Source organism: Cydia fagiglandana, chromosome 1 (assembly GCF_963556715.1).
Source record: "Cydia fagiglandana chromosome 1, ilCydFagi1.1, whole genome shotgun sequence".
Classification (NCBI taxonomy): Eukaryota; Metazoa; Arthropoda; class Insecta; order Lepidoptera; family Tortricidae; genus Cydia; species Cydia fagiglandana.
The window spans coordinates 5546856-5574290 of NC_085932.1; the positions used below are offsets into that span (position 1 = coordinate 5546856).

At 38.5% G+C, this 27435-nt stretch overlaps 1 protein-coding gene across 8 annotated transcripts in view; it reads left to right on the forward strand.

Moving 5' to 3' along the window:
• Positions 1–27435, forward strand: part of LOC134679980 (cell adhesion molecule Dscam2) — a 106236-nt gene that overhangs the window by 23551 nt on the left and 55250 nt on the right. For 6 of the 8 annotated variants that reach the window (XM_063538975.1, XM_063538982.1, XM_063538970.1 and 3 more), the window contains exons 3-5: positions 10575–10759; positions 19672–19810; positions 26219–26401. In XM_063538975.1, coding sequence (XP_063395045.1) covers positions 10575–10759; positions 19672–19810; positions 26219–26401 — 507 coding nt within the window. Of the gene's footprint in view, positions 1–10574; positions 10760–19671; positions 19811–23507; positions 23670–26218; positions 26402–27435 lie in introns of all 8 variants that reach the window. The other 2 variants (XM_063538998.1, XM_063538955.1) reach the window with 2 other exon arrangements.

The window sequence follows — 27435 nt, forward strand, 5'->3', positions numbered from 1 at the left end:
TTAGCTTGGTCAGACTCTATTAGATAGGGTACCTCGTAAAGGCCTTAGGCCTTAGACTACATACTTCCGTTATCAGAAAGCACCAGTGATGCAAGATCTCGCGATAAGATTCGGTAGCGGGTCAACGACCGCGACGCTCACGATGCGTGTGCGCTGTGCGCAACGCACGTGCGCGAGATGACTTTAATTAGGACTATATCTATTAACGTGCTCATCTAATTACGCTGTTTATTATTGGACTCCTATTGCTATGTACTTTTTAGGGTTCCGTACCCAAAGGGTAAAAAAAGGAACCCTACCTATTACTATAAGACTCTGCTGTCTGTCTGTCTGTTACCAGGCTGTATCTCATGAACCGTGATATATTTCTGTTTCCGCTATAACAACAAATACTACTAAAATCAGAATAAGTATAATAAATATTTAAGTGGGGCTCCCCCCCATTCAAAAAACGTGATATTTTTGTAATGCGTAATGGTATGGAACGGTGCGCGAATCCAACTCGCACTTGGCCGGTTTTTGGGTTTCTATCACTGACAATATTCAAATAGGCAGTACCAACAATGTTTAAAGTAGACACTCAGTTTCTTCTGTTAAAAATAATATTCATAACTATCCAAAGTCCCATTACGCTTCGTTCATTAAGCAGCTGTGCTCTGTGTTTGGAATCCCGAGCACGCGCGTCACCACGCGACGCGACGCGTGCTTTGTTCGCCGGAATCCAAACATATCAGTTACCTGTTCCTGCTGGTCACGTTACTGTACTACTAATATCTACTATTCTACTGGCATATCTTTATTGTGATATAACATTCAAATGTATCTAGAAACTATGGTACCTATATCCAATCCATACTTTGATGTGCGTTACTTGTTCAATTTATGCCAAAATTGATAAATTAAAAAATCGTTAATATTATGTTCATATTTAGGTTAAAATGTTGGATTTTCGGGTACGGGTGGGTACCCAATGTGTATATTTGTGTTGTGTTCATAAGTTTAAGTGTGCAGCAGTAATCGAATGCCATAGCATAGCCGTCAGCTCTACGTATCTTACGTCTTAGAAATGTTCAATTAAATTTTTAATTGAAATTGCTGATAAATAAAATAGCTCAAGGTTGGTTCAATTTACTGTTAAAATTCATTCTGCCTCTACAACCAAATGCCCATACATGCCTGTTAAGAAAGCTAAACGGAGAAGACGAACGACACGGGAATAAACGAATGAATACTGCGGTGACTACGAAGAAAGTTCTTTTAGTTTTATGAATTATACTTCATAACCGCTTCTTTAACAGTTACTTAACAACCGAATCTTAAACAAAAGCGTGTAAATTCTATGCCAGTGATGAATAATGCAAATGTGAATTCTAGTACACGGAAGATATGCATACGGTCGAGTTGGCGTAGTACGCTCGGTCTCAATGGGGAAGTTCAACGCGAACTTCGCCGTATGCGACGATCTAGGACGAACTTAACCGTCTCGCGTCTTTCAGAATGCGGGTGTTAAATTGCTACGAAAACAATCTTAGACTAGCGAACTTTGGAACTAATAAGTATGTTGGTGTCTGTATCTATACCTATACATAGTTGATCTATATTGACCTTCTTTCTAAATAATCTAAAGGACACCCCTACAAGGAATGTAGCGTTAATACTTTTGATGTGAAATAGTACATTACTACAGAGGCCGGGACAAAAGGGGTTGCCGGCCGAAGACATATAGACGGCCGAGCGAAGCGAGGCCGGATAGGTCTGAGCGCGGGCAACCCCATTTCCCGCCGAGGTATGTATAGTGCTTTTCTCAAACATGCAATGAAATAAATAAAATAAAAAATCCACAAAACCCAAGTTTTATTTATAGAAAAAACTAAAAGTAAACTACACCCAAAATATAACTAAACACGTACCTATATCTTTATCACGCGTATGTTTTACACGAGTCGTGTATTTTTACTACCCGTATATTTTCATGTATCTTTGATTTTTTCGCCTTGTATCCGTCTGACTGTCGTTTTCGTCACATAAGTTTACATAGTCTTTCATGTTGATATCATGTTTCACATACATCGTTGCTTTATGCATGGAGAAAATAAGTATAATTTCCACAGTGTTCACGATTTTGTAGTTACTTTCATTTCTTTAAAATATGCCACAAAACTGTTTCTAATAAACTGTAAGCCATTTTTCTTAGATTCTAAAATAATAAAATTGCCATAAGCAACCATATAGATACTTCGTCTTTGACTTGGCGGCAGAGGAAGCAAGTTATTTAAAATCAATTCTGGTTACGCTGCCAATTCCAACTCCTACGATTACAATTAAAATTAATTTCATTATTTTTTCGGGACTCATATTAAAGTAAAAAAATCAACAACTCACCATAAATCCAATAAAACAGAAATACAGAATGAAAATTTTTCAACTTTGCCTCCATAACAATTTAAAAAAATAACTACGCGTGTTTGAGTAGACCTTTTTACCGCTGTTTAGATGAAATATTTTAAATGTATTTATTTGTGTAGTTAAATTTATAATTTAAAATTACAGAATTTGGTTAATAATGTATTATTTATTAAGTTCATGTTGATTTTATACAAATAAAACTGCAAATAATTGTAGCAAACATTGTTTTTTTTTTATAGGCGTAGTGGCAGAGTGTCATTACGAACCATAAAGCAAATACTGCCTCTACTTTTTTTTAATGGCTGAATGCCACGATGCTGTGTCACAAATATCTGTGAAATGGAAATTAAAAAAGAGGACTTTGCCGGCCTAGGCCTGCAAGATTTGTATGAAATTCCATTAAATACCTCTTGTCCTAGCCGAACCTGAAACGTCATACTTCGCAGCCTATTATAAGGAACATAACATCAATATTTCATTGCATGTTTGAGAAAAAGTATTTATAACTTCAGTTTTTAAACAAACATTTTATCAATTATCATATACCTACTTACACAAGTCATAGAGCTGCTTAAGTTTGACGTTTCATTAATTGCGGTCTGTTAAAGAAATGGAGCCTTAACAAGAGATTTTAATCAACTTTTATTTAATACGCAAAGCGGTAGAAATTTTACAGGTAACAGTAAAATATCAAAAATACTCCAAATTTCCTCTTAAACATTCCATGATTAGTGTCGTTACTATACGTATAAGAATGATATTACATTAAATCAACTTATAATTATGTTATGTGCTAATATTATGTTTCCTAGGTACCTATTTATTTATTTCATAATTTTTAGGTATTCATTTATTTTATAAAACATACACAGACAATATCAATATCCAGTAGCCGACTACCTACTAATCGGATTATATCACTAGACTCGCTAATTATTACACCTACCGAGTACCGACCATTGTTTAGCGCATCCTTATCGCCCATTGTTTTCATGCTAATTACATAATTACAATAATCAGACCTGTCACTTCTGTGAGACTCCACACCTCTTTACTATTTATAGGCCTAACTTAACAATAATGTATTTATTATTACAGAGGCCTAGCTATATACCTATTTTTCTGTAGTGTATGCATACTCAGTCAATCATGCAATTTAGGTCTAATGAATTCAGAGCTCGGCAGGGTAGATATTAATATAGATACACCATAGAAAGAAATATTAAAATAAAACTTTATTAATTATAATTAAACTAAAATGACAATGCCTTATGTACAAATAAACTTTAATAGTAGCATATGGATATATGGATATACATATTATTTGAAGAGGTTTACTAAAAAAGCTTGCTATAAAATTCATTTGTTTGAATGGCGACGTAAAGATCGTAGCGGAAAGGCAGCCTAAATAAAATAATTTCTTTAGTCATTAAATTACACCACATATACCATCGAATGACAAAGCATGTCCATGTTGTGCAAACTCTGAAAACAGCTCACCCTCGCCGAGCTCTGCTAATGATAAACCTAAATGTTTACTGTTTAGTTTACCTTCAAAAGACCTTCACAAACCAAAGCTTTAATTGCTTTAAATTGTCTAACGTATTTATTGCTCTTTCTATTCTTGAGTATGCATTGATTCATCACGGTTCTTTGCTGGTATACCTATTTGTAGGAAGCCGGTGTTACTCGAAGCCTAATATTTCTAAGGTATCCCCCGTGTTAAACTTACAATAAGTACTTGCTCATTCATATCCATTCAACCACAAGCTTAGGGATTGAAAGCCGTGATACGGTCGATATAATACGAACAAACGTTCTTGTCTGTGTCTACCTGCTGAGCACATTGTTGTGAAAGATTTCCCATTATTACATTTTAATCCTGGCAGAACGAAGTAGTGAAATCACTACACTAATATAGGAAAAATATAATTATACAAAGCGTTTAATTTCTCTCTATGTCCGATAACTCGTATGGTAAAGATCTGACAATGAAATATATTATTTCTTCAAGGAATCAAAGAGCCTCGTTGAATTATAAGTTTAGAGTATAAGTAAAGTAGAGTATATACGTGCGAGTAGGTAATGCATGCAATTCACTCTCATCTCAGGAAAAAATGTCGGTGAACTGGAACTTTAAGACAGTTTTTTTGTTAAATAGAGTTAGTTATTGTTTTGTGGTAACGAAAATATTCGCATAGTGTATTCGTTGAATGTACAAAAGGACAAAGTTACACTTCTACGTCTGCAGATAATCACCCCAAAAACAAATATTATAACGCACAATGTATGGATTGGTTATTTAGTTTGTTTTAGATACATTTAAGTTTAGTTTGTTTTAGATACGGACGGATAAGTTTCAGATTGGCCTAGGTCAATCAATATAGGCTATCGGCAGTATGCCTTGATAACAAGTTATGTACGTTATGCACCGGATGCTATCGCAATACTATTTCACTGATAAGGTAGATTTCAGGGTGCTTGATAAGATATTCAAGCAATTTGCTTAACTTGAGGATGAATAATTCATTCATAATGAAATACTTAATTGAGCTGTTTTATTTTTTGTCTTTATTTATAAATATTAACTTCTTTCCTCTTGTTTTTCTTATTTGTATAAAAAGATATCAAATACCTCATTTAGGATAGCAAACGATAGAGCCTATAATATTTTGTAAAAGCCGTGATAATGCTATAATAGTCCTACCACTACCACCAGACCTGATTCAATCTCGCTAAGCAAGTGTGGAAATCATTTTGAATCGGTCCATAGCTCTCGTACGCGAACATCTGTCCGCGGCGGCCAATCAGGAGCGTGCTGCGCGCGCATCTGTCGGGATGCCCGAATGCCCAGGCGCACACCCGCGCTTTTTGTTCCCTTTGTTGCTATTTTTTGTCCTCGAGTGGAGGGAGGGATATTTGAAGGGATTAGTTATGCTAACAATACTGATTAATTAAGCTTGAATATTTGAATATAGAACAGCTTCTTTGGAAAATTTGGTCAGAGTTACCCAAGAACTTAATTATTAAACGTTTGGTTACACGTGATCACGTGGTAAAAAGCTAAAAACTTTAAATAGGCATACACTAAATACTGAGGAATAAAAACACATTATCAAATCATATAATACCTATATTGACAATCATCGTGGTTATTTAAATTAACCCGCAAAATTCAATTCCGTTTCAAATATCACGCCGATCAAGACAGACATCTTTATAACTTGGAAGTGATGAGCGAAGAATCGAATAAACACACAATAAAACCGTTCCCTAATTGGTTTACCGGATTAACGCGGCCGAGGCAATCGGCCTAATATAGAATAAGCCGTTATTGTTCTAACGGCTCTACCAAATGCCCCATTTGGGTTCACACCCTGACTCATGGTATTAGATACAGCGCGACATATGGTGAAGGAAACTATATGAATATGGATGAAACACATAAGTCGTAAACTAATAAACCTGCAATTTACTAATTGAGTCTTTTGGAACCATCACTCAAATAATTACCTATGTAACGACTTGGTTAAGTGAATGGCTCCAAAAGACTCGGAAATTGGACGCCTGTTAGATGAAAAGACTAATCCTATTTTAATGGACAAGCGGCGCGAAAGAAATAAAATACTTGTTTAGCATACAGAACACTTAGATGAAACTTTCTATGCTTGGATGGAACCCTTAGACTGATACTACTAACTTTATCTTAAGAGATATCTTCTTATGTATCTATTTTAAGCGGACATAAATAAGCTGTCTCTAATTACAACGGTTGTTTTACTCCGATTTCACCACACGGCCAATTAGATCCGGAAACATGAATAAAACGTTAACGAAGGCGACTTAATTGCTGTGAGTAATTGTCCTAGTATGTCACACATCTCGCAAGCTCTCCATATTAAACTTTGAATCGTATATTGTTCTGAAAACAGCTTTAATTCAAAGCGATAAGATGTATTATTTATTGGCACATCCTCGTAACAATTTTATTGGAACCTAGTTTCTAGTGAGGAGTATAGTACCTACTGTCTATTAGGCTCAGAAAACGGCTTTGGTAATTTGTGTTCTGTGTATCAAAGAATAGATTCAGAGCGGCTATATACCGCGAAAATCGAAATTCGCAAATTGTGGGGATCTTTCTCTTTTACTCCAATGAAGGCGTAATTAGAGTGACAGAGAAAAATTCCCGCAATTTGCGATCTTCGATTTTCGCGGTTATAGCCCAGTTTCAGTTGTATCAGGAGCTTCTCCACTTTTCTCAAAACTGTTCCCACTGACATCACTACGCGCCAGTTGCACCAACCATGCACATTTGGCGGACTGAATAAAGCCATTCAGCAGTCAACTATGAAATTTCCTATAGTACATATCTACAATAATATATTGCGAATGTTTTGACGGTGATATGACGCGGTTTGGAGCAACTGACCTTAAATCATCATTTCTGCTGCAGCTGCAGACTTCATGCACCCCAACGTGCTAAGTTAGATTCATTCAAATTCTCTACGGACCAATGCAAACCATCCACCACAACACAACTCTGTTGTAAAATTCCCCCGCTTCATTACAAAGTAGGTCGAGATGCTGTAACTAGTGCAAAGGGTGCTGGGCTGTGGCTACTATGTGTAGGAAACGCCGTACCAATGTATGCTTTCCATAGACTTTTACGCCATTTTTCTTCTAACTAAATAACCGGGCTAAAAACTCTTGTCTCGCTACTCAATGGGTCGTTTGACTACGTGCAGAAATAAGCTTTGTGTGCACTTATGCTTGGCAGCATTTTTACGAGGACGGCAGTTAGTCTCTGTACTATATAACTTTGAAAGGGATTCCTGAGTTGAACTTAGCGTCATAGCGTCCTACTAGCATAGTTTCCTTTGAACAAAAGAAGTGAAGAGGCTGCGGAATGTTTTCTGTATGACAATTCTACCACAAAGCTTCCTGTTTCATAACTAGAATAAAGCTACGTTGAGTTGTAGAATTTACGAGCTCGCGTATCACTCTTTAATGTAAGCTTCCTATTTAAAACAATTGGGTAGGTAAAGTTTTTTGAAGATAGGCAAATTATATTTTTTCCAGATAGTATTGATTACAGCGATCACGGAAATGCAGCTCTTTTATTTTTATATTATTTTATTGATTAAATATATTTTTTTAAATGATCGATATGACGTTTGTGAGGTGAAATGGCAGATTCGAGTAATTAATTCCTTTGCCGTAGTAAATGGGACGAGATAGAAAAAAAATCGATGTCAACTGTCAGTGTCATTCTTGGAAAATAACTTGCAAATAATTTGAAAATAATGGTCGGACGAAACATTTGTGTTTTCTTGTAATTGGATGTCGGTGTGATTTCTAGAATAAGTATTTTTAACGTCCCTAGCACGCTCAACACGGATATTTTGATAATGATAACGATTGCTTTCGACTACTTGGCACTGCTTCTTGGAGAACATTTTCATTAACGCCTTCACCACGACTCTTGGACTGCTACACGAGTCATTTTGGATCTCAGTATCAACATTGGCCAAAATGGTAACTTATACGTTTGTGAGGACTATATAAACGTGATTGTTGTATTATACATACATAATGATTAAGATTGTAATAGTCTTATAACTAGGTCGTTATTGGCTATTATATATGGGCTCGGCAAGGTGTTCACAATATCTGAACACGCACGCCCTGATAATAGAGGCGTGTTCAGATATTTATGAGCATCCTAGCTGCACCAATATATCTGATGGCGACTGTACTTTAGAAAACTTATAATATAAATCCAAAATATTATAGTATAAATCCAGTAAATTTCGTTTCGTTTTATTTTATAAATCCACAAATTATTATCCTTAAGCATTAACATTACAACAGTATATAGAATCACGCTGTGTGGCGTGCCCTTGAAGAGAGTTGAGAGGTTCAAATATGGTCAATATGGATAAGTATGTCTGTAGGGTAAATGTGCTTCACGTTGGGGCCTGTTTACATATTGATTAGTGTTGATTGCGGGTTTAATACATTTGCCACTATACACAAGTAGCAAGTGTATCAACTCGCAAAAATACTACATTTTTGCTTCCATTGAGGTATACATAGTAAGCACTATTCTCAAATTATGTGAGGAAATAAAACAAATTCAATTTAGTAAAGCGTATTTAATAGGGGTAAAGTGACGCGAATACAATTAAAAAAACAACGCATATTCTTAGTTATTAAATGTAGATGGCTTTTTAGTTTTCACTTGGTCACAGAAATACGCTAAAAACCACTTTCAGAGTAGGTGTTTCTTGCGTTTCGGCTGTCCTTCTTGTGTCCTTCCACAGCATGAGCATGTCGTAAGTCCTGTTGTATTTGTCCCTGGACTTAGCAGGAAGCTAGTTATTCATTATTAAGTTTGCTTCTGCTTTCAAATGAGGCGGTGTGCCGTCTATTCCAGGTCGTTTGCGTCACTTGAACTCATTTTGTTTATTACGAGTATTAAAATAACAAGCGGTAACTTATTGAGTATTGCACAACGAATAAACTTTGGCGCCTTTTATCTGCATATTTTTTAAAATTATATTACCATAGATACTAAGCATACGGTACGCGCATGCGTCAATCCGCGCGCACCGCGCAGCGCCCTTTCGCGGTGCTAAAGCGGTATCCAGACGGGACTGATCAAATCGGTCGATTTGATCAGAAATGAAATTGGCGTCAATCTCCAATTTTAGATTTATGGTGATATTAGAGCCATTTAAATTGAAAAAATAACCCATAACGAAAATACTAGCCTCACAAATTGGTGTTCTTGTGTCCGCACCTCATTTTATCGGTCATTATCGGCGGTTGAATTCGGCAAGCCAAATTGGCGTTTGCGTCCGTACGTCCCGATTCGATCGGGCAATTTAATCAGATTGGCGAAAAATTGACTAATCTGGATACGCCTTAAGCAACATCGAGTTCACGATAATTAGACATATAATAATAATAGATTTTTAGCATAAGTTGCATTTCATAAAACTTAACCCAAATCATTTGTAAATGTTCAAGTCAAAGATAAAGACATGTTGGTTTTAAAATTTTAATAAGTAACATTGTCATGATCTTGTAACATTGTTAAAATAAGAGAGTCTCCCATTTTCATTTTATTGCATTTTTTATAAAATGTCTTTAGATTCTCGGGATATCTTGGTCCTAATTCGATTGCTCTTTTTTATGGAAATAATTATATCCTTCAGATTCACAGGATGCTCGAGGCTTAGCCGAATAACACTGCAAGGAAGTATGTCATGGCTCAATGGTTCTAATTAGCCATCAGTATAATACCGCCAATGAATGTTTACATCCACCTGAAAATAAGAACAACATTCATAAAATGAGGATAACCACACAAAACTAACAGATGGTTGAAATTGTTGGAAAAAATTAGACCGATTTCTTGTTTACGAACTTAACAGCTCATGGCAATTTAATAATAAAAATCAAAACACAAGTGAAGAAAGTTTTATGTACCTATATATTTCACGGATACGTACTCCTGTACGGCCATTGCTCCTCTAATTCAACGGCATTGTGCTTATCACTGTTATGATAATAATTTCAAATTTGTAGAATCTGCTCGCAATCTCGTATGAACTCGCTTATTTTTCTTGCAAAACTCTGTCCAAGGGCCAGCGTAGGGGCCGTCGTGTAGGGATGGGGAAGAAAACGTTGTCCAATAATTTTATTATGCAGTGCCAAGTTATCGAAAGTAAATTCAATCTTTGTCCAAATACGCGCAGATGTCGTGGGGAATCAGAAGTCCGTGGGTCGTGCTGAGGTCGTCGAAAATCTCAATGATAACATTAATAGCAATTCGCAAGGTAACATGAGGCTTGTCCGTTATTTTTCGGGAATGAAAGCTAAGTGACACTGACAGTTGACATCGTTTTTTTTTCTATATCGTCCCATTTACTACGTGCAAAGGAATTACTCGGATCTGCCATTCCATCTCACAAACGTCATATCGATCATTTAAAAAATTATATTTAATCAATAAAATGAAATAAAAATAAAAGAGCTGCATTTCCGTGATCGCTATAATAAATACTATCGGAAAAAAATATAATTTGCCTATCTTCAAAAAACTTTACCTACCCAATTGTAGAAAATTAACATTTCATTTAACCAATTTATATTTTTTACAGGATCAGTGCTAGCCGAGGATGAAACGATAGGTCCGATCTTCATGAAAGAACCTCCGAACCGAGTGGACTTTAGCAACACGACCGGCGCCGTAGTTGAATGTGCCGCTCGAGGATCCCCTACTCCTGACGTCATCTGGGTCCGATCTGATGGTACCGCTGTGGGCGACGTGCCTGGCTTGCGACAGGTGAGACATAGACAGACATGTTCTTGTCTAATAGACATATAAGAGCCATAGAACCGATTGGACTAAAACGGCCGGCGCCGTAGTGTGCGGTGCCGCTTGCGGATCCCCTATACTCCTCATCTGGGTCCGATTTGATAACGTAGATCTCTGGTCTTAGATCTGTAAGAGCCTTCAAACCGAGTTGAGTTCCAGTGATTTTACAGCAGTAAAAAAGTCGTCGTTCGTCCATTCTATATGTTTTCGCTATTTTACGCTTAGGTAGCAAACCCTGCTTGGGATGGCCTATCGCCCGAAATCATTGAAAATCCTATATGTGTGTTACTTTTTAGGGTTCCGTAGCAAAATGGAACGGATCCATAAGGATTCGTCATGTCTGTCTGCATGTCTGCCTGTCCGTCCGTATGTCACAGTCACTTATTTTTTCCGAAACTATAAGAACTATACTGTTGAAACTTGGTAAGTAGATGTATTCAGTGAACCGCATTAAAATTTTCACACAAAAATAGAAAAAAAAGATTAAAATTTGGGGTTCCCCCCATACTTAGAAGTGAAACTCAAAAATTTTTTTTTCATCAAACCCATACGTGTGGGGTATCTATGGATAGGTCTTCAAAAATGATATTGAGGTTTCTAATATAATTTTTTTCTAAACTGAATAGTTTGCGCGAGAGACTCTTCCAAAGTAGTAAAATGTGTAACTTCTAAAACCCCCCTGTAACTTCTAAAATAAGAGAATGATAAAACTAAAAAAGATATATGATGTACATTACCATGCAAACTTCCACCAAAAATTGGTTTGAACGAGATCTAGTAAGTAGTTTTTTTTTAATACGTCATATATCGTAAACCGCAATTTTATTATGTTACTTGCTGCTACGGAACCCTTGGGCGAGTTCGACTCGCACTTGGCCGCCTTTTTTATCGTTATGTAGGATAGAATATAGACATTCTCTCTAAACCAGCTTTAAACATTCATAAGTTAAGCGAAATCGCCACGGAAATCAATCTCCAAGTTGAACACATGTTCGGTCAATAAAGCAAGCCGACGTCCCGAGCAAGCGAAACGGCAAGCATTCGCTAATAATAGCTGACCCAATATGTGTCCGGAACGTGAGAACTCCGTTTGGACATGTATTTCCTAACGCCAGCAGCTTTTCTTAACACTTTTAGTGTATTTCTGGAAGTCTCGATTTAGCTAATATTGGAACTGACATGACTATGAGACTATTTTTGATGAGTATGCGGTAGAGATGTGCGCCGATGGCAAAATCATCGGCGGCGGCGTCCGATGATTTTTTGACCGGCGGCGGCGGCGTGATCGGCGTGAAATCGGCGTGGCATAATTTTTGATACTGCATGAGAACGTGGCTGTAGAAACTCTACATTAAAGCCTTCTGAGTATTTACTAGGCTATCCAAAACATATTATATCGTCGGTGCGAATAAAAAAATCGCTATGTGTTTTTTTACGATTTTTTGATTTTGGCATATTTGAATTCCTTTTTAAATTTCCCGTCAACCCACATAAATATTTTTGTTATATCTTTATTAGTTTTGAAAATAAAAATTCCGCTATGTGAAATCAGAACAATATTTGTCCAAAAAATAACAGAACAGAAACAAAATAATTGCTATGTGATCTTTTAGCACATAACGATATTAAATGCCTTGTTTTCCGTCGAGGGTGATGGCGATAATGTTGCACATGGCGATTTATTGTAGAATGGATTACCCGACATAGACCCTAAAATCCGCTATGTATCAGCTATTGTAGAATGGATTACCCAACATAGACCCTAAAATCCGCTATGTATCATCTCTCGTACTATGTTACTTTGGCAACAAATCGCTATGTGTACAAACTTCACACATGGCGATTCTAATGAACCAAATTTAAGTCGCTATGTAGCAAAATTTGGTTAAAATAATAATATTGTAAAAAATTACATATAAATCTGTTTATTTTCTTCATGAGAATCATGAGTATCATGTAAAAATCATTGATCTATCAGAAAAAAAATACAGGCGCAACAAATATATTACAAACAGGAAAATAAACAGTTTTTTTTGTCTCCTGAAAAGTAGCTTAAAAATACATGGCGATTTTTTTATTCGCACCGACGATATGTGTTTTCTAAATTATTACCGAAAATTATACCCCATTGTGTCACTTGGCAACCATTTTTTACCAATATCAACTTAACGGTTACCAATGAACGGTATGTTTAAATATTAAAATAAAAAGGATACTTTAAAACGCTACATTTTAGGCAGTATTTTTATGAACTTTGTAAGCGGAATATAAATAAAACATAAAATAAATTATTTATAAGTTAAGTCTTATATCTATATATATTGATTGACTTTTCCCAGCCGCTGTTGCCTGAGTCGCCTCACCTAGGATTTGTTACGAAATAATGATGGACTACATACTTTACATTCGTCTGAACTGAGTTTAATAACAGAAATGAATGTTAGAATAAAATTGTCATCGTTTTCGAAAGTAAACGTCTCTGGCAGGTTGATTCGCTGATGATACTTGGTGATTTAAGTTCCTATAAGTAGGTATAATTGTTTAGATATCTTATTACGAAGCTTTAACCTGACTTTAATAATTTTGATTGAAATATACATATATTGTTAAGTAAAAGAAGCTGAAATACTAAAATGACTAAGAAATGATCGTGTGTATTTTTAAATGAAATTGTATATTATGCGACAAATAAATCAAATCATATCTATCATATGATGACATTGATGACCCTCATGCGTGTCACCAGCATCACAAGAGAAATCATAAAATACGCCATTATAATCGTGGTGACAGCTTGCTGGAGATTCTAAAAAGAAAATAGCATGTTTATGTCCTAGGATATGAGCCTGATATTTTCTTGACTTTAGTTCACTGATTAAATTGACAATCAAGAGACTATTGGTGTAAAACAAAATGCGTACTACAAAAAAGCTGTGCAATAAAATATTAAATAATAACCTGAGATTCAGAAACGAGATCTTGTTTAAATTAACGCTATCGTTATCGCAGCTAACAGTGCTAACACCGTAACGACAAAAATTATGCTTATTTGGTTCACTGGCAAATAATAAGCGAAAAAGCATAAGGATTTATTTATTTTATTTATTTATTTAAACTTTATTGCACAATAAATGAAGAGTACAAATGGCGGACTTAATGCCAGAAGGCATTCTCTACCAGTCAACCATGGGCTAAACCGAAAGATCTAGTTGGTGCAGGCTCAGAATACTGTTACAGTAAATTTGGAAAGAAGAAAAAAAAAAAAACACTAAACTATAATATATGACATTATATATACATGATGCGTAATATTATACATAATTAAATAAATATAAGTACGTAAATATATACACATATATAAATATATTTATATAAATACATATATACATACATATATATATATATATATATATACCCACTGTAAACATCATGAGGACGACTTATGAACCTGGTCCGACAAATGCTTGCGCAACATGCGCTTGAAAGAGAATTTGTTCTGGGCCTGTCTAATAGAGAGAGGAAGATCGTTCCACAGCCGGATTGCCTGGATGGTGAAGGAATTCGACATGAAACCTGTACGATGACGAGGCACAATGAGCTGAAGGCTACGGGAGGTTCGGAGATCTGTGCCGGGGCGCGGAGTCACAAATTTGAATTTGGAACGAAGATAATCAGGGGTTGAAGGATCGAATAGAATTGAAAACAAAGTACAGAGAATACGCAAGGAACGACGTTCACGAATAGGGAGCCAGTTAAGTTTTTTGCGATAAGCGGAGATATGGTCGTATTTTCGTAGTCCAAAGACAAACCGGATGCAGTTGTTTAGTAACCGATCGAACTTGGTTAGGTAAGCTTGGGTGAGATTGCTGTAACACACATCAGCATAATCCAGGATGGGTAGAACGAGGGCTTGGACTAGAAGAGTCTTGGTGCAGGTCGGGAGAAAATATTTAAACCGATAGAGTGCTCTAAGAGTATTAGTCACTCTACGACAAACGCCAGACACCTGAGGATCCCAAGTCAGTCCGCTATCGATGGTCAACCCCAAGTTTTTCACTTGCGGCACAAAAGGTATATCGACTTGCTCGTACTGAATTGGGGCTAAGTATGCCGTGTCCGTCAAAGAAAGCAAGCGCGCACTACCAAGTATGATGGCCTGACATTTAGTAGGGTTCACTGCAATGCCAAAACAGCGCGACCATGCAGATATGTGGTTAAGATCAGTATTTAGATCGGCGACAGCTTTATCCAGATCTTCGGCGCTAGCTTGGGTGTAGAGCTGCAAGTCGTCGGCATACAGGTGGTAAGAGCATTTGATTTTGGTGGTGATGAGATTAATAAAAATCGAAAAGAGCAGAGGGGAGAGAATGCCGCCCTGTGGAACCCCAGATTGGAGTTTACACCAATCCGAAAAAGATCTCTCAGCCCGAACTAACTGATGACGGTCCCGGAGATAGGATGCAAACCAATCAGTCACAGATGATGAAGTGTTCACGTGTTTGAGAGAAGCCAAAAGTAAATCATGATCTACCGCATTGAACGCATTAGAGAAGTCGATAAGGACCAGCACTGTAAGGAGCGAAGAGTCCATACCGACCCTCACATCTTCGACCACTTTGAGCAAGGCGGTAGAGGTACTGTGGCCACGGCGAAATCCAGACTGAAATGGCGAAAGCAGTTGATTAGAGAAAATGTAGTGGGATAACTGTTTATGAACGGTGGCTTCTAAGATTTTTGACAGAAAGGGGAGAACTGAAATGGGACGAAAATCTTTAAGTGAACTGGGGTTAGGAATTTTAGGCAGTGGAATGACATATGCGTTACGCCATAGCGAAGGAAAAACCCCAGAAAACATTGAAAGGTTAATAACATAGGTTATAACCGGGAGGATACATTCTAAAATGCTCAAAATCATCGTCCTACTTAACTCATCGTGACCTACAGCGTTAGATTTAACAGACATTATTACTCTGCGAGTTTCATCATCTGTAACCGGGGTGAATGAAAAAGTGTTATTAGAAATACAGGGCAAGGCATTGATAAGGGAAATACTGTGAACTTTAGTAGCGGGATCTAATGAAGAAGGCTTGGCAAAGTGTACGTTTAAGTCATTTAAAGAAAACGAAGATGTTGAAGAAGTAAGGTTATCAGAGAACTTGTTAGAATTGACCACACCAATGGATTTTAAAAATTTCCAAGTCTCGGCAGGGGATGACAAGGCAATGTTGTCATGAATGTGTTTCCGTTTCGCTGCTCTTACCATCTGGTTGCACTTGTTCCTAGCCAATTTAAATGCACACCAGTTTTCTTCGGAACGATCGCGCTTAAATTTACGAAACGCCCGATCACGCCGCGTCATCGCAATACGGACGGCTCTGGTGATCCACGGCGCAGGTGGGCGTTTAAGTTTGACCGTTCGGACCGGCGCGTGGGTATCAAAAATCTTTAAGACCGCCGCGTTCAAGGACGCCACCGCTTCGTCAACCGACGGCGCCGACATAACGGACGACCAGTCAGTAGCATGCGCGTCACGCTTTAAGGCCTCTATGTCAAGTCTAGCAAAACTGCGCAGTTCAACCGACACACGATGCACCTTAGGAGGTCGAATACGGTAGCTCAGATAAATGAGGTCGTGGTGTGAAAACCCTGGGGCAGAGAGTTGGCCAACCATTTTGACGCGTTCAGTGCAGGAAACAATAGCAAGGTCCAACCAGGAGTCTGACGTGTCGGTGTTATGATGCGTAGGCGATAGAGGTAGTACTGAAAGGTCGGCAGATTCAACAATAGCATTTAGTTTGCGCGTCCTGAGGCTATTCTTCGTGAGATCAGTATTAAAATCACCTAAAATTATCTGATGTGTGTAATCTGTGCTAAGTGGTGAAAGAATAGATTCCAGATCTGTGAAATAATCAACACCGGGCGGACAATAGACAACTCCTAGCGCAGCTTTAGTGCCTGAAATATTAACCTCCAGTATTAAGTATTCCACAGACCCAGAGAACAAAGACGGAGATGAACAAATAATTTTGAAAGGGATGTTGCTGCGGAGGTAGATGGCAACACCACCGCCACCCTTACCAATGCGGTCGTTGCGCAGTAACACAAAACCGGGTAGACAGAAAGAAGTGGAATCTAGACCGGGTTTGAGCCAGGTTTCGGAAATAAGAATGGCGTGAACATTGCAGGATGAGAAAGTGTCCAGAAGATCATTATAGTGGCAAGGGATACTTTGTGCGTTAATGTGACATGTGTTGAAGTGTTTAGTGGCGTTTTGGAAAGCACGGCTGAGGCAGTTACCAAGAGTGTCAGGCTCAGACACTGAGCTATTGAGAGAGTGAAAAGAAGCGGACGTGTCGCAAGCAGAGTGAAACGATTCATCATCAGACATAATAATTCACAGTGGATGGTATAAAAAATATATAATATATATAAAATATTTATGAATATTTATACTTTAAAAGTGCTGGTGCACAAAAAGTTAAAACTATAAGTAATCTAAGCACTTTCGATTTACCCCACCAGTCGACCATTTTACACAAACAAAACAGATCAGAATAATATGTTATACGAAAAAAAAAGATTAACACGTTAACAAGCTGCAGCAACGAGAAAAAAACATTTTAAGTATTATAGAAAGGATAAGACAGTAGAACATGCAAATGCGAAACGCACAAATTTTGACAGCTAAAATGTCATTACTCAGAACGTCAATGTCATTGTTTCCAAACAAGTACACACAAGAAAAAAAATATTATGAAAAGACTTATGATTAATAATATAGATACAAAGAGGGTAGCCTTAAGTCAATTAAAATAAAACTAAGTGAAACTAGCTAGTGTAAAAAAAAAGGCAGGTTTCAGAACGATAGACCGAACTTGTGTTTGTTACTGCAGCTTAAAACAATGAATAACACCGAAGGGGACACAGCTCCTTATTTAACAACGCTTCCCACGTTTCTCAATCGAAGACTTCGCAGACTCGGGCTCGACAGCAACAGCGGGGGTCGACGCAGGCGCGGAGCTAGAAGGGGCCAAAGTCGAAGGCACCTCTGAGGCCGGGGCTGCACGCTGAGCGTTGCTAGGGTGCTTCTCGATCAGGGCCTGAAGTTCCTCAGCAGCAAACAGCCGCTCTTTCTTCCCGCTGGCCAGCTTGACATAAATAGTGCCGTCTCTGGTCCACACTTGACGCATACCAAAGTGCTTACGAGCTTCAATAAACACAGATTGTCGATGTTTAGTCAGAAATTCTGCTATCACTACCGAAGTTCCTTTAAGCGCTGTTTTCTTGGTCCAAACTGCATTCCTTGTCTGGAAATTGGTGAAGCGGACTAGGATGGCTCGAGGTCTGCCCTGAGTTGCAGGTCCGAGCCTGTGACACACTGAGATGGACGCACGGGTGACCTCAGGCAGATGTAAATCTCTCTGGCAGATAGTGGCGACTGTTACAGCAACATCCTCATCGGCCACCTCCGGAACTCCACTGAGCACCAAGTTTTTTCTACGGTGCCGGGTCTCCATAGCATCCACTGTTCGGTGAATACCAAGGATTTGCTGCCTGAGGAGCTCAAGCATAGCAGACATTTGCTCCTTAAAGGTGCTTACCTCTTTGCTAAGGCTGGCTATTGTGGGATGTGTGTGCGGTGATGCAGTTTTTAATTTGGAGTCCAACTCCTGGAACCGCTTGTTGAAGGAAGCCTCAAGGGTCTTCTGTGTCTCAAGGATGGTTGCCAATGTGTCCATCGTTGTGAGTTTGATGAGAGTGACAGTGTCAATACAAATGTCAGGGTGCAAAGGTCGAGTGGCAGGTTAGTGCTGTTACTTTACACTAAAGTCATCCAAAACAATAATCCACACACTTCGGGGTAAAGTAATTACTTTTTGATTATGTAACTAAAATATTATATTGAATAACTATTAAATTTCTTTAATAGTTATTCAATATAAAAATTCTTAAGGATCTTTACATTATACCCCTGACACTATCTACTCCCTACGCAACATGGTATAAGACACGATAGGTATCAAAATTTCCCACGCCGATTATACGCCGGTCAAATTTATCAGCGGCGGCGGCGTGGAAAAATCGTCGGCGGCGGCGGCGCGGCGGCGCGGCGCACATGTCTAGTATGCGGTAATATTTACAAGAATATATCAGCATTGAACACTCTTTATTGGCACACCACAGTAAAAGATAATGAAAAACAATTGTTTGAAGATTAAGGCAGATGACAATTAGGTAATTAGGTAACAATTTCGTAGACCATCAGTAGACTCGAAAAAAAAGCAAAGGATTTCAACTATCCACATGCATAAAGTTTCGTTATTTAACAAAATCGACCCATCATTCAATCAATAAACAGACAACCGAAACTCACATAAGTAATTTTACTTTCGCTATCGGGGATGTCCCTGCCTTTAAATAGACAAGAAATACTGAGACATATCGATTAGATTAAGTCCCGATTTGTCAAAATAGGGTTTAATCCAATTATAGTTCTGCTATTTTACTTTTGGACACCACGGGTCATCTCATCTGTAATCTTCGGATAAGTCCATTTATATTTAAATGCATGTAAAATTTTTTTTTATTATTACTTTACAGTTTCACATGGAACAACATCTGCCGGTTTCTAAACGTTGCTTATGTTTAAGATGCCCAAAACTATGAGCTCAAAACTTACTTTCTGTTTATCCTCACCCTCATATACAGCGAGCTGCAGAACGGAACTGCAATATGTCCAACATCAGGTATAAATGGATTACATTCATAACGTGTCCATGCAATTTTGCAGCTCCCTATGTAGGTATGTTGAGAAGTGGTCTGTATCCAGAAAAGAACTTAATACTGTAGATGTTACTCACGATTGTCCTCTTCCTCAGGTCCTGCCAAACGGCAACCTGGTGTTCCCGCCGTTCCGCGCCGAGGACTACCGCCAGGAGGTGCACGCGCAGGTCTACGCGTGCCTCGCGCGCAACCCCGTCGGCTCCATCCACTCCCGCGACGTCAACGTGCGAGCTGGTAATACATACAGACATTAATTCATTCTATTGTTGTGAGGTATTGGTGTTTGGTTGGAGCCGTACGCTGCGATAGCGTCAGTGTGTTAAGTCAACCATATTGTTCTGTTTAAATAAATAGATATATTGTAAGACAACAAAATGTCTATAGAACATGACGATGTACGCAACGTATGGCGTCAACAGCAGAGGACTAAAGCCTTCGAAACACCGCACATGTAAGACTTGCGGTAATTCAAGTAAAGAGGAAATGTGACTGAAATAAACCTTTTGATCACTATACTGTACATAACTTACATAAGATTTAAGACGAGTCAAGATTCAAAAAAAAAAACTTGGAGACCGAAATGTTGTGTGAACATAACGCCAGCTCGCATTTTCTCTTTATGTCCTATCCAGCCGTAGGGTCCACCTTGGCGAGTCTACAGGGCGCAGTTATGGCTTAGAGGCAGCAAGCCTTATTTAGATCACCACAAAGCTCGTCCTGTAGACTCACGGCCCAACATGTGAAAGTAAAGCTAGCAAAAGGACGTAGGAGACTTATCTATTTTTAGTCTGTACTTACGTCTTTTTACCGCTCAAATCTGACCTGTTAGAGTTGAAATATATTAGTACCTAGTTTTATTCAAAATAAGCATCAGCAAAGCATACTTAAAGTTATCTCGAAGTATAACGTAGAAAACTTAATAAAGACTGCCTTAGCAAAGTGTCTGTTTAAACTATATGTTATCCAAATTAACGCCATTATTTCGTAATGTTGCCATAAAACAAGCAATCCACATACAGCATAAAACACTGTAACATCGTTCCTGTAACTCTGTTTAGATCCGACCAGTTCGCTACAGTAGTTTAAAACTAAACATAGGCCGCTGTATAAACGAGCTAGCCAAGTGAATTTGACTCCTACCACGTCCTCTTACGGTCTATGTAAGTAACACGGAGAATCTAAAGTTACAGTAATTGAACACGTTTGAACTATACACGGAAGACCATTTATCAAACAAGATATCTCACTTCAAACATGGTCGGACCGTTGACTTATGACCCGCGCTCGTTTGTAACCTAATACGACTGTGACATTATAAAAGAGTTATGTTTCATATGGCGAGATATGCCGAGATAGGCCTACTTGGAGAAAGTTAAGATGCGATGTCACATTGCATGGATTTTGTGTCATATATTTGTACCTACTGGTAAAATCACCCGCCCGATCAAGCAGAATAGGTAACACTCAAAAATAGTATACGAGTATTGAAAATAAGAAAAGTTTGTGAACTAACTTTTCTTATTTTCAAATCACGCCAAAAAGCTGTACTTAACTTTTTCTAAATTACTATGTATTTGTTCAACTGTCCTCGTGTTGTTGACTATATAAAAAAGTAAATGTATTTCCCTGGGTGTATTTCAATATCCATTTAATTACAGAGTAAATATACATCGTTAATCAACAAGCTCTTGAGACTAAAGCTACAACTACAACCATGCTACACTGAGAGAAAAGGATAACAAAAACACACTTAGAATTACAAAAATAAACTTAATCCGGGGACAAGGAGAGTCAACTAATAGGAACAAATTGACTTTTGCAATTTCTATTAGTTCTTGCAATTTCTATTATCTGTTTGTTGAAATTAGATTTAGGATTACTGAGCTGTTTGTAGAAATAAATAAACTTTACAGAAATAGTGAAACGTCTATAATTATTACTAAACTTATTTTTTTCCCCAGTACAGAACTGTTTTTTAATTCCTGGTTTAGTTTACTAATGATTTTTCTCTCAGTATACAACGATAAGCCCTTGTCACGGCCACGGCCCTTGATTAGTAATAAAGTAACAATTGCCGATGCACTTTATTGGGCTGTCGCGACGTGTCACGGACCGCTGCCCTTCGGGGGACGACCGGTCAATTAAATAATCAGCTCGCGGTGAAGGACCGCCTATTCAGGCGTAGAGTGATGCTGGAAGCGTTTGTGATGGAAGTTCGTATGGGTCGGAATAATTTGTAATTTATATAATCAACATATACAGGGCGTTTCCTGTAACAGGAACAATAAATTAAACTGTAGGCTGTACTCCTCAAACTGACCAACATTTGTTCAGCAACTTTTGAAAATAAGTCATGTTTTGATTTTTATTACACTTTAAAGTTTATTCTAAGACGCAATGTATTGCAAATTTTGTTATGTTAAAAGCGTGACAAGTAACGTCAAACACCCTGATGTCAGCGTACATTGAAGGCAATATTTATTTTGTATGAAAAAGAGGAAGTCTAAACGATTCTTAATTTTTAAAAGTTGCTGAACAAATGTTGGTCAGTTTGAGGAGTACAATCTTTAGTTTAATTTATTGCTCCTGTTACAGGAAGCACCCTGTAGAAACATACGTAATAACTTTGCCCCAAAAGTTTATCTTCCCATGGTCAAGAAAATATTTATTACAGTACATATGGTCCTATTTTCCCGCACTAGTGCGTAAAATAGCACTTTTCGTGCGATGTCAAAAGTTTAAAGGGCCATATGTACTGTAAAACGTTGTACGATACACGTGCGAATAGGTAATAGGTATAGGTAGGTAGGGGATTTCCTCTTTTTCGCACTTATATCGTAAATAACAATTTTTGCCAGCAAAGCGGTTAAATACTTATGCTGACCACGGGGACGTGGTGTAGGCATATTTACTGTGGCAGAGTAGTTCCTAACCTTTTCAATATTTTTACCAATGTGACATATCAGAGAAACTGATTTTGGCTGCCAAAATTTAGTTTTGAATGAAAAACAGACACTTTACTAACGGAACACTATGTTGTTTTCAACCGTAAAAGCTTCAGTTGACAGACATGTAAATAAATGCAAATTGTACTTCCACCCGTATTGAGTAACCGCGTCGTGTAAACAATGCTATTTGCTGATGTAACGTAACAGCCACCTGTTGTATTGCAAATGTAACTCATCGGCAGCGTGGAGCTCACATCAAGGCTACTGATAACGACATTTTACAATACCTATAATAAACATTACGGTTATGATGGTCGCAGTTATCCTCGATCGCGTGATAATCGCAGCGTCTGTTACTTTCTATAAAGCGGTGTTAGAAAGCGACAGTTGTTTTGTCGCGCCGATAACAGCACCCATCATACGCTCACAGGTTACATTAAACTTTGATTTGAATTCGATAAAATTGAAGCATAATAAAGACGCAAAGCTGCACCGCCTTAATCTGCAGTAATCTGCTGTACGGCTGTACGCTACCTAAACACTTGGCCACCGACTTGGCGCTCATAGAAATGTAGATATCAACAAATTTTTGCACAAGTTCATGTACTTATACAAAAAAAAAAACACGGTGTATATCTGCGACGGTGATTTTACTGGTGCAGCGTTGCGTCTCTTGTATTGCAATTGAAAATTTATACATTGTTTTCAATTCAATATGTAATTGTAAAGTACTTATTTATTACAGGATTAAATTTATGAAATGTCTGTGCATCATGAATAGTACAGTCAGTTACAGTTGAAAAGTCGTTGTGAATATTTACTTAGTTACGTAATATTTTGATTTTACTATTCATGCAGAACCATTTTAATTATAGCAATGAGTGTGTATCTTTTCTAACAGGTATTATAGTATCAGTAATATTTGGGACTAAATTTATAATTTTCTTTGTGGTACAAAACTATTTAACAACGTTTGATGCTAGTTGTCGCCCAGCATTACGACACTGATGTCAACAAGGAGTACGTCATTATGGGCAACAGCATTGTGCTGAAATGCCAGGTCCCGTCGTTCGTCGCCGACTTCGTAGAGGTTCTCTCGTGGCACACCGACGATAACCAAGACTTCTTACCTGGCAACGACTACGGTTACTCTCTCGCCTATTACCCCCTTTCTTCCTAATCCTCAAGGATTTCCAAATTTCTACGTCCACAGTGGTACAGCAGCAGTACGAATCCGAAGTGAACAATGAATACGTCATCCGCGGAAACTCTGCCATTCTCAAATGCTCCATACCCTCGTTTGTAGCGGATTTCGTTAATGTAGTCTCTTGGCACGATGAAGATGGGAATTCTTACGCCGCCGCAAATCCTAAAGACAATGGTACCACTAATATATGTGCATACATATCTCCGCATCCTGTTGCCAGCTTTCCATCCCCAATTATACTACCAATCAATAGAATGTCACTGACCATAAAACCTTGGAGACGTTTATGGTCTTCCTGTTGTCAAATATTATTATTGTCAGGAGCCTCTCGAATCCAAATTGTTTGTTCTACCTACTTATTTTAAGACCTCACGCGTCTTTTTTCAGTTGTTAACCAATTCTACGAAGCCGAGATCCTCACGGAGTACGTTATAAGGGGCAACGCGGCTGTCCTAAAATGTTCCATTCCCTCTTTTGTCGCCGATTTTGTGAAGGTAGAAGCATGGATCGACGAAGAAGGAACTGAGATTACGCATTCCGACGACCTCGGTAACAATACCTCGCTAAACAATGAAGTAACCGCTTCCCGACGCACTAAAAGCCTGTCCCACACCTTTACCCGCTCATTTCCATCTAGGTGACTAATTGTTATTCTTTAGTCGTGTCACAGTATTACGTGACCGAAGCCGAAAATGAGTACGTGATACGAGGCAACGCCGCAATAGTCAAGTGCAAGATACCCTCTTTCGTGAGCGACTTCGTCTACGTGGAGTCATGGATAATGGATGACGGACAAACGCTCACCATTAACAATACACACTCGGAGGGTACTCCTTTCACGTCTTGCTTTGTTAATTCTCACGATCCCATCCCAAATTCCTTTAGCAACGTAAAAAAATAAAAATTAATGTTGTCAGTGATATCGCAACCCTACGAGGCCGAGGCGGACAACGAATATGTTATCCGCGGAAATGCTGCTATAATGAAATGCGAGGTCCCAAGTTTCGTGTCCGATTTTGTATCTGTTGAAATGTGGACCGACAGCGATGGAGGATCTTACTTTCCCGGACATGAAGAGGGTAAATCCTCCAACACGAAGAAAACTCCTATCCTTAATCCATAATTTTAATATTTTTGAACAGCTGTTCTTCAAGTTTATGAGGCTAGAGTCAACGACGAGTTCGTCTTGCGCGGAAATACAGCCATTCTCAAATGCATCGTGCCTTCCTTTGTCGCGGATTTTGTTCATGTCGTGTCGTGGACTATGGACAACGAAACTGTTACTGCTGAAGAACACGCGAACGTTAAGTCGGGTAGATAAAACCTGTAGATGTTAACCCCCTATCCCTCCCACTATTTCGTACCATTTTGAAGGGATGAATGAAATTCTGCTTCACAGTGGTGCATCAGTCATACGAACCTCGCGTGATCGACGAGGATGTCCTGCGTGGAAACTCCGCTATCGTTAAGTGTTCAATCCCGTCGTTCGTGGCGGATTACGTCAATGTCGTGGAATGGATAACAGACGAGAAGTCCCTCTCTGCGTTTTCGTTAAACGGCTCTGACGGCAATTACGGTAATCGAGAGCGCCCGCCCGACCCCAATTGTCCCTATCCGCTCTCCACCAAATCCTACAGCGTTAGCAGTAGCCATGTTGTAGTGACTATAATTTGTAAATTCCAGCCGTCAACCAGTTCTACGAATCGCAGGTGTACGACATGTACGTGATTCGGGGGAACGCCGCAGTATTCAAATGTCACATTCCATCGTTTGTCTCCGATCATGTGCAAATAGTTTCTTGGCATGATACGGATGGCGGAGAATATACGCAAAATGAAACTTACGGTATTACTTACTATATGAGAAAGAAAATATCCGTCACCTCCTGTCCTCTCTGACCACTTGTAGTTTATGCCAGGTTAACGTTGTCGTTTCAATATTGCAGTGGTATCTCAGGCGTACTCGGTTCACTTAGTTGAAGAGAACGTTCTACGCGGAAACGCTGTGATTGTGAAATGCCTCATCCCCAGTTTTGTAACTGAGTATGTCTCAGTATCTTCATGGATAATCTCGGAAGGCGAACAAGAAACTGAAATTAAATTAGAGGATGTTGTTAACAAAGAGGGTATTTTGTAGTTGTAGTCAATGTCTGTATTATCAGTTAAACTCCTAAAATCCTTTCCTGTGTAACACACATTAAGTCGATGTTTTTAAATTATTGTTTGCAGTCGTGAGCCAAGCTTACACAGTTCAACTAGTTGATGAGAATGTGTTACGCGGAAACTCCGTAGTTATGAAATGCCTCATCCCTAGTTTCGTGACCGAATATGTATCGGTCGCTTCGTGGATAATATCTGAAGGCGAACAAGAATCTGAAATTAAACTAGAAGACGTTACTAACAAAGAGGGTATTTTATAGTTAATTCGTCAGCTTAGCTCCTAAGATCCTTTCCTGTTTCAACCGGATGTTTTGGATGTTATTTGCAGTGGTGAGCCAAGCTTACACGGTCAATCTGATGGAAGAGAGCGTGTTGCGCGGGAACGCAGTTATCCTAAAATGCCACATTTCTACTTTCGTCACGGAATACGTAAGCGTATCTTCTTGGATTATATCCGAAGGCGAAACTGACAAATTGGAAACTAACGCCGACGCTGAAGAAACTAACTTGGGTATTTTTATCTAACAGCTAGTGGCGTGCCATCCTCCCATTTCCCTTGATCGTCGTTTGTCAGGTCGATTAAGTTGTCGGTTTATTGTTTATTAATGTGACAAGACAAATAACATTGTTTCAGTCGTGTCTCAAGCGTACACGATTAACTTGATGGATGAAAACGTACTGCGTGGCAACTCCGCCATCCTAAAGTGCCACTTACCGAGCTTCGTCACTGAGTACGTGACTGTATCTACTTGGATTATTTCCGAGGGCGATACTAATGAGAAAGAGATTAGTGTAGAAGATTCAGCTAGCTTAGGTATTGTTAACTAACAATCCCAAATTCCTGCCCGGATCCTACTTGAAAAGCAAGTCAACGAGGTTTAGTTTAGAAGAATATTCTGCGTGTTACGTATTAATTAAGTTGATTTATTCCAGTGGTGTCTCAGTCGTACACCGTCAATCTTTGAGAGGAGAACGTTCTGCGCGGAAATGCCGCCATACTAAAGTGTCACATTCCGAGTTTTGTCACCGAATATGTCACGGTCACTTCCTGGATTATTTCCGAAGGGGATACAGATGAGTTGGAGATAAATTTAGAATCTGACGTTAATCTGGGTAAATAAGGATAGCTTCGAATCCAGACACATACTCATTCCTTATCATTTCCTGTTCCATTGTAGTATATTCATAGTTGTTTTTTGTAACTGGGGAGTCTATTCTCTAGGCAATGAACAGATTGGATAATTAGCAGTGCGAAAACACCAATGAATAGAATTAGTGAGATGCGACAATTTGATGAGTCACGGTTTACCGTCAAGATCTAAGTCCATAAGCTGTGAATCATCGTCCTGTGGTTACAGTTATTACTGCGTAATATTACTAACTATATAAAATTACATGTAAATCAAGGGCAATATTTTATCGCAAGTATCTTTTACAGTCGTATCCCAAGCTTACGACGTGAAATTCTGGGAAGAATACGTCTTACGCGGAAATGCTGCGATTCTCAAATGCCAAATTCCGAGTTTCGTTTCCGAATATGTGTCA